Source organism: Oncorhynchus tshawytscha, linkage group LG34 (assembly GCF_018296145.1).
Source record: "Oncorhynchus tshawytscha isolate Ot180627B linkage group LG34, Otsh_v2.0, whole genome shotgun sequence".
NCBI lineage: Eukaryota > Metazoa > Chordata > Actinopteri > Salmoniformes > Salmonidae > Oncorhynchus > Oncorhynchus tshawytscha.
In genome coordinates, this window is record NC_056462.1 from 3,454,440 (window position 1) to 3,462,854 (window position 8,415).

Genomic DNA, 8,415 nt, shown 5'->3' on the forward strand with positions numbered 1-8,415 from the left:
TAACAAGGTCTACCAGCTTTCTGATTGAATGTGATTAGATAGTTAAAACAGTGTCACCTCATGTTGGTCACAGACAGAGGGCAGAACTGTACAGACAGGACACACACACATACTGTACAAGACGCATGCAGACACACGCACAACACACAAGTGAAGTTCCCTTTAAATCCTCTGATGAAGACATTTTCCACAGAAACTTCATAATATCTCTTCACACTGATTTCGCACAGAGACAGCGTTGTTACAAAAGAATTGCCAATAAATTGTCATCAGTGCGATAAAGAGTTTGAGCCATAACGTGCCCTCCGTTTGAAGGCTGCGGAAACAACCAACATTTCTCACAAAGTGATAGGCTGAAAGGTTGCACTTGTCACTATTTGTTGTCCTGCAGCTGTCATGTTCTATCACTCGGTTAGATGATACTGTCAGGTCTATGTTCCTGTTTGAAGGTGGTTGGATACTCAACATTATATCAACTGCAGTGGACCAGAGACAGAGCTCAGAGAGGTACCAGGTGAAGTCACAAATCAGAGCTACGACTCAACTACTTGTCAGTACTGTTGGAATCATACAGTAGATATTACCATTACAAGTCAGTTAGAAAGGTAATAAAACAGTTAGTTAAGATGGATGACAACGTCAACAAAGAGGTTGTTGAAATTGACAAGGTTATTGAAGGAAACCAGAATGGAGCAATGAGGAGAGTGACAACTGAGACACATCCCTCAGGTAAGAACACAGAAATCTCTATCACACAAACACACAGAAGCTTTGGGGCCCCTCTCACCCCACAGAGAGTAAATGAACATGTCATAAGCCTTGAATATTGTTTTTTTATTATAGGAAATTAGCGTTAAAACTGTTACATTTCTCTCAGCCTCATGGCAAAATGTGTAGAAGAGCAGGAAATGTGCTCTAGAACAGCAACATTTTCTCTCTTCCCCATGGCAAAAAAATTATACCCCTCCCAGGTTGGGTGTGGTGGGCCTTGCTCAGACCTGCTCTACACCACTGACCCACGCACACGCACACACACACACACACACACAACGACCAAGACATACAAACACATGACTCAAAAACAGAAAAGTCCCAGTGGAAAAGTAATTATTTTACCCCACATTTAAATATGCAAAGGCGTGTATGTTTTTAGTGTTTTCAGAGGTTCTGACATGTCATTCTGATACAGTCAATTCCTGAGGACCCCAGGGAAGAGTATCTGCTGCTATCGCAACAGCTAAAGGGGATCCTAATAAAATACCACAAGACAGCTGTGAGAAACGATCCTCTTGTAGCTGATTATGTTGAAACTGCACTCTGCTGTGTGTCCGTGTGTTTTCACACCAGTGTGTATCTCCCCAGCACCTGACGGTTCAGGGAGAAGACTCTACGGGATGGTTGCTGTAAGCTTTGGGATGCTGTGTGTTCTACAAGTCGCTCTCAACATCTCCATGCGACTAGTCTGTGAGTGTATTGTTATTTAATCATTACATTATATCAGACTTTGACAACCGATTAATTTTGTTCTGTTTAGCTAAGTGCTTCCTATGTTAGACATGTTTAAATGACTGGCAAACCACATCCAATATATTCTGTCCTCTTTTAGCAGACAGTCTGACTCAAGAGAGAAACCAGTTACCGGCCAGTTACAACGACCTGATTATAGAGAGAGACCAGCTCCAGAAGGAGAAAGACTATATTATGGGAAAGTGTTCTAATCCTGGTGAGTAAACTAACACTCGATCATAACATTAACTGTACATGTTCGATACGCACAGGGCCGTAGCTACATGAGGACATTGAGGTGCTGACCTCAGCAACTGTTTCTAATGTGAAAAATGAATCAAATAGATTCTTGATCTGACTTATCTGATATTCTTCGTCGTACTGATGGTGAGTTGACGCTGATCTTATATTCAGTAGATTCTTCTCGACTGTATGTAATGAAACCTAAGATGACCTGGGGTACTAATGTAAGAAATAACACGTAAAAAAACAAAAAACTGCATAGTTTCCTAGGAACGCGAAGCGAGGCGGCCATCTCTGTCGGCGCAGTAGAGTAGAGTTCTAATCGCTTGTCTTTGAAAACGAGTGGAATCAAGAACATCAGTTTGTTAAGTTTGCCAATGCATCCTGGATTTGCCTTTTAAGCAGCACTGTCACCACTTTCTCAAATGGCTAACTCCTCCCTCTCACAGCACTGGCCGAGGGCCTGAGACGTGAAACGACCTACCCCAGCTCGTAGTCCGCTCAAGTAGACACTAGAGACGCTGCTGACTGTGTTTGCGAGATGCCAGACAAAAGTACATTTTAAAAACGACCAGCATCTCCTGCCGTGTCTACAGACATCCCCAAACAAATACAAGTTGAATCTCGGAGAATGAGTACAAAACTATTAAATAGTCGCTTATAGATATGTCAGTCAGTCATGTTTTTCCGATTACCCTCCACAAACACAGTAACAGACAGAGTCACAATCACACAGGTATCCATAACATCAATGCGTTAGTCTTACAGTCAATACGTCACAAACTCATTGCTATAACACAATGTGAAAGAATAGAAGAACTTCCAATCATTTGAAATAAATAAGCAATACATTAGTAGTAATCTGTCATCATCTCTGTAGGATTATGAAGCAGAGACTTCTATTGCAGTAATGTTGAATGGCTCTGGGTAGTATAAGTAATGTTGAAGGGCTATCGGTAGTATAAGTAATGTCGAAGGGCTCTGGGTAGTATAAGTCATGTTGAAGGGCTCTGGGTAGTATAAGTAATGTTGAAGGGCCCTGGGTAGTATAAGTAATGTCGAAGGGCCCTGGGTAGTATAAGTCATGTCGAAGGGCCCTGGGTAGTATAAGTAATGTTGAAGGGCCCTGGGTAGTATAAGTAATGTTGCCGGGCTATGGGTAGTATAAGTAATGTTGACGGGCTATGGGTAGTATAAGTAATGTTGAAGTGCTCTGGGTAGTATAAGTAATGTTGAAGTGTTCTGGGTAGTATAAGTAATGTTGAAGTGCTCTGGGTAGTATAAGTAATGTTGAAGTGCTCTGGGTAGTATAAGTAATGTTGAATGGCACTGGGTAGTATTACTTAGCCAGCTAGAAGGATGAAGTAAGATGGTAACGTTAAAAGGAGCCCACCTCAGCAGTAGCAACAGTAGTGTTTCCCAAACTTAGGGTTGGGGTCCTATGTGGGGTCCCCTGACTAAATCTGTATCAAAGAAGTTAGGAACTAAAATAAAAGATGTGTTTAAATATGAACATATTTACATGGCCTATCTTCCCCGTAGGCCTACATTTAAATGCACTCAAAATGCTAACAATGCAGGTCTAAAATAGTCCTACATTTCCTTTATATCACTGGTTGTTCTTCTTATCTCGATCACCACAGATTATATAGTTTACCTATTACACATCTTTTTCTAACCACAACATCACTGATATTAATACAGAATCCTTAGTAATATTCAAATCAATCATGTGAATGTGACAACATGATCATCTGTGTGCTCCATTGATATCTGTTTGTGCGGAGTAATACCTAGTAATACAAATGTGAACAAAATGTCATTTGAGAAAAGCCATATCTATGTAAAGAGATGATGAATTACACATTTCAATACTACAACTGACTGAACAGTCACTGACGCTACTTGTCAGTGTAACTCATTTCTCATATTTCTCCCCTTTCCGTGGTATAACATTAATGTTGTATAGCTATTAGGCTGTGTGTTTGTAGATCAACTGAGGTGAAAGAACCTACAGCAGCCAAGGTGATAAAGGCTGGGGTAACTTTTGCTTGTTTTTGCTGTTCTCCAAAAACCATTTAAAAGTTGATTTTTTTATATTGAAATTCAATCCCTGGTTACGGCCCTGAACGCGTACTAAAATGCTTTTTTGTATTCTTTCATTAATGAGTGAAGAACAATGAGATGCCAATGAATGTTTTAACTAACCTGTTCTGAAGGCTGGAACAAGTTTGAATCCTGTTGGTACTTTGTCTCTTCTGAGAGTAAAACCTGGAGTGAGAGCAGACAGGACTGTATGGAGAGAGGAGCAGACCTGGTGATCGTAAACAGCAGAGAGAAACAGGTGAGAGAGTGGGGGGAGATAGATAAATACATAGAGAGAGAGACATGATAAACATATTTTGATCGGTGTTCATTTATCTTTCTCAACAACAGAGATTTCTATTTGCCCTCAACAAGAGAGCCTGGATCGGTCTGACTGACAGAGAGACTGAGGGGTCCTGGAAATGGGTTGACGGCACACCACTGAGAACAAGGTGAGAGATTTGACCATCCAGTTGTGATATGGAGACATTGAAAACAAATGGTATTGCTTCAGATCATCTTCATAAAAACACATTTTTCCCTTCATAGATGTCATTCAATGAGCTCTATAGATGAATCATAGAAACCAAGCATTATCTTCTTAAAGAAGCAAAAAAATGATTTTTTTGACACTATATATGCACTGCTCAAAAAAAATAAAGGGAACACTTAAACAACACAATGTAACACCAAGTCAATCACACTTCTGTGAAATCAAACTGTCCACTTAGGAAGCAACACTGATTGACAATAAATTTCACATGCTGTTGTGCAAATGGAATAGACAACAGGTGGAAATTATAGGCAATTAGCAAGACACCCCCAATAAAGGAGTGGTTCTGCAGGTGGTGACCACAGACGACTTCCCAGTTCCTATGCTTCCTGGCTGATGTTTTGGTCACTTTTGAATGCTTTCACTCTAGTGGTAGCATGAGATGGAGTCTACAACCCACACAAGTGGCTCAGGTAGTGCAGCTCATCCAGGATGGTACATCAATGCGAGCTGTGGCAAGAAGGTTTGCTGTGTCTGTCAGCGTAGTGTCCAGACCATGGAGGCGCTACCAGGAGACAGGCCAGTACATCAGGAGATGAGGAGGAGGCTGTAGGAGGGCAACAACCCAGCAGCAGGACCGCTACCTCTGCCTTTGTGCAAGGAGGAGCAGGAGGAGCACTGCCAGAGTCCTGCAAAATGACCTCCAGCAGTCCACAAATGTGCATGTGTCTACTCAAACGGTCAGAAACAGACTCCATGAGGGTGGTATGAGGGCCCGACGTCCACAGGTGGGCGTTGTGCTTACAGCCCAACACCGTGCAGGACGTTTGGCGTTTGCCAGAGAACACCAAGATTGGCAAATTCGCCACTGGCGACCTGTGCTCTTCACAGATGAAAGCAGGTTCACACTGAGCACATGTGACAGACGTGACAGAGTCTGGAGACGCCGTGGAGAACATTCTGCTGCCTGCAACATCCTCCAGCATGACCGGTTTGGCGGTGGGTCAGTCATGGTGTGGGGTGGCATTTCTTTGGGGGGCCGCACAGCCCTCTATGTGCTCGCCAGAGGTAGCCTGACTGCCATTAGGTACCGAGATGAGATGCCCAGACCCCTTGTGAGAACATATGCTGGTGCGGTTGGCCCTGGGTTCCTCCTAATGCAAGACAATGCTAGACCTCATGTGGCTGGAGTGTGTCAGCAGTTCCTGCAAGAGGAAGGCATTGATGCTATGGACTGGCCCGCCCGTTCCCCAGACCTGAATCCAATTGAGCACATCTGGGACATCATGTCTCGCTCCATCCACCAACGCCACGTTGCACCACAGACTGTCCAGGAGTTGGCGGATGCTTTAGTCCAGGTCTGGGAGGAGATCCCTCAGGAGACCATCCACCACCTCATCAGGACCATGCCCAGGCATTGTAGGGAGGTCATACTGGCACGCGGAGGCCACACACACTACTGAGCCTCATTTTGACTTGTTTTAAGGACATTACATCAAAGTTGGATCAGCCTGTAGTGTGGTTTTCCACTTTAATTTTGAGTGTGACTCCAAATCCAGACCTCCATGGGTTGATACATTTGATTTCCATTTATAATTTTTGTGTGATTTTGTTGTCGGCACATTCAACTATGTAAAGAAAAAAGTATTTAATAAGAATATTTCATTCATTCAGATCTAGGATGTGTTATTTTAGTGTTTTTTTGAGCAGTGTATGTTTTTTACTTTTTGTTGGTTGCCCACATCTGACAGTGTGTGGCTTTAAAGCTGAAGAAACACAGGCATTATGTCTTTTATTTAGGATGATGTTTTACTGACAGTGTGACTGTCTGGTTCTCTGTGTTAACATAGGTACTGGATATTCGACCAGCCTGATAATGGAGGAAGTGTTTCAACCTTTCCGGGGGAGGACTGTGCTGTACTACACAATGTACAATACCAGCCTGAAAAGACATGGAATGATTTAAATTGTGCAGAAAAACATATCTGTATTTGTGAGTTGTGTAACAATAACCTCCTGTAACTACCCATCCACCATCTCTATCTCTCTCTATGACTCTCTGACTCGCCCTTTCTCAATCTGTCTCCATCCTTACTCGTTCATGTTTGTTTCATTCTGAACATAGGAATCAAATTCCCATTTACTTCCTGGGATGCATTAGTAGCTTCCTGTCTTCAGTAGTTAAATGGACACATCAGACACAGACAATGATTGAGACACAACACAAAAAGTAAACAGCTGCATTAGAACAGACAGAAGGGACCAGTATGAGGTTGTTAAGTCAGTACAGTCGACTCCTGATAGGTGCACATCAGATAAGTGCAAGACCTGGGTTCAAATACAACTTGAAATCTTTCAAAAGCTTTGAGTGTTTGCTTTAGCCTGCCTTCAGTGCCAGGTGGGTACTGGGGCTTTTCTGTTGCAACAGAAGTATTTTAAATAGTTCATACAGAGAGGCATTCTGGCAGTACTCTTTAGACACTGGATCCAGAGGGGTGAATTCATGATTTTTCTCTGTGCTCATTTCTATAATGTTGATGCCTTGATATATTAGGTCTCGTTGTCTCCGGATTCACAGACACCCAAATATCCCCTATGTATATTTTGAAATGGCCTATTGATTAACGAGACAAACTCTATCTTATTATTTTGTGCTATATTTTGCCATTTTCCCTGGAACAAGTTATTATAAATTGTTTTACATTGTGTCTCAATGGGCCACTAGGCTATAAATAGAATCTATGTGCAATGGTCAGGTCACTCTAATGAAGATGTCAGCTTGACGTTGAAATGTCAGTCACCAGTTCACATCCTGTGCAATGTATTAATGTGAGCAATAAGAAATCAATATGTCTTTATTTGTTGACTGTTCCAACTCCTTTCACCTCAAATTAGTCATTTTGGAAGTGTTCCTTGGCAAACCATTCTCATATAGTATTTCATCCCAGGTCTGGTAAGTCTACACTACCACTATGTTTAAAGGAAAAGAACATGTCCCAACCTCAACCACCATGTTAATTTATCTTCCTCTTAACATTTCCCTTTCTTCTGGGGACAACATATCAAAAACATCTCAGAAATGGACACAAATCAGACACAGGGGCAGTGATAGATTTAGAACCTGAGTAGACATTGCTGTATAGTATATAGTCAGAAAACACAATGCATTGTTGGAGATGTCTGAGGCCATTCATGACAAGCCAGATGTGACCAAGAAGTTTGACAGAAGTGAAGCTGAGGACATGATTGTGGACACCGAGGGACCATGAGACCAGCACCATGACAAAGAGGTAGAAGACACTTCTCCAAAGAACGGACCGGGAACTCAACCTAATACACACTGTCACGTTCGTCATAAAGAGGAGACCAAAGTGCAGCGTGATTAGAATACATGTTATATATTTTAATAAAGACTGACACTAAACAAACTACAAAACGAACGTGAAGCAATACTATAAATGCGCATTCACAGGCAACTACAGACAGACAACCCACAAAATACCCAAAGAAGATGGCTGCCTAAATATGGTTCCCAGAGACGATACACACCTGCCTCTAATTGAGAACCAATCTAGGCAACCATAGACATAAACACCTAGATAGTCAACAACCCCAAAAACCTACTAAACCCCTAGACAGTACAAAAAACACATACATCACCCATGTCACACTCTGACCTGACCAAAACAATAAAGAAAACAAAGAATACTCAGGTCAGGGAGTGACACACACAGTCTTGCTCTCACACACACAACGCAAACAACATCTATAAACACATTTTATAACACAAGGAAGAGAGCCTTCATAAGTCTTGATGTGTTGTCTGAATGACTGAGATCATAGGCCTGTCTGTCCACTGTTGGTAAATGTTAGAATTCCGACACATTACCGGCCGTTCTGTTGTTCTCTGATTTAGTTATTGCAGATAACGGGTCTCTCAGAGCTTCTTAGTTTATAATACCAACTCACTGTCATGGCCGTCGTCGGAATGAGACCAAGGTGCAGCGTTGTGAGCATACTGTCACAGGCCGGCTCATAGCCTGTGGCAAAAATGAGAGGACATGAACAACAGGTTTTGGCCAATCAAA

At 42.2% G+C, this 8,415-nt stretch overlaps 1 protein-coding gene across 1 annotated transcript; it reads left to right on the top strand.

Annotated features, from left to right (window-relative positions):
* Positions 1–334: 334 nt before the first annotated feature.
* LOC121841832 (CD209 antigen-like protein E) lies at positions 335–7,314 on the top strand. Its single transcript, XM_042312149.1, has 6 exons — positions 335–729; positions 1,363–1,464; positions 1,607–1,723; positions 3,969–4,093; positions 4,186–4,286; positions 6,178–7,314. Exons 1-6 carry the CDS (start codon positions 627–629, stop codon positions 6,347–6,349), a joined length of 720 nt encoding a protein of 239 aa, XP_042168083.1. The 5' UTR covers positions 335–626; the 3' UTR covers positions 6,350–7,314.
* The last annotated feature ends 1,101 nt before the right edge of the window (positions 7,315–8,415 follow it).

Excerpts from the sequence above, each read along its gene's own strand:
- LOC121841832 (XM_042312149.1), top strand. The coding sequence starts at position 627 with ATGGATGACAACGTCAACAAAGAGGTTGTTGAAATTGACAAGGTTATT. Across the intron at positions 730-1,362 it reads AACTGAGACACATCCCTCAG|CACCTGACGGTTCAGGGAGA; the intron begins GTAAGAACACAG and ends GTATCTCCCCAG. Across the intron at positions 4,094-4,185 it reads TAAACAGCAGAGAGAAACAG|AGATTTCTATTTGCCCTCAA; the intron begins GTGAGAGAGTGG and ends TCTCAACAACAG.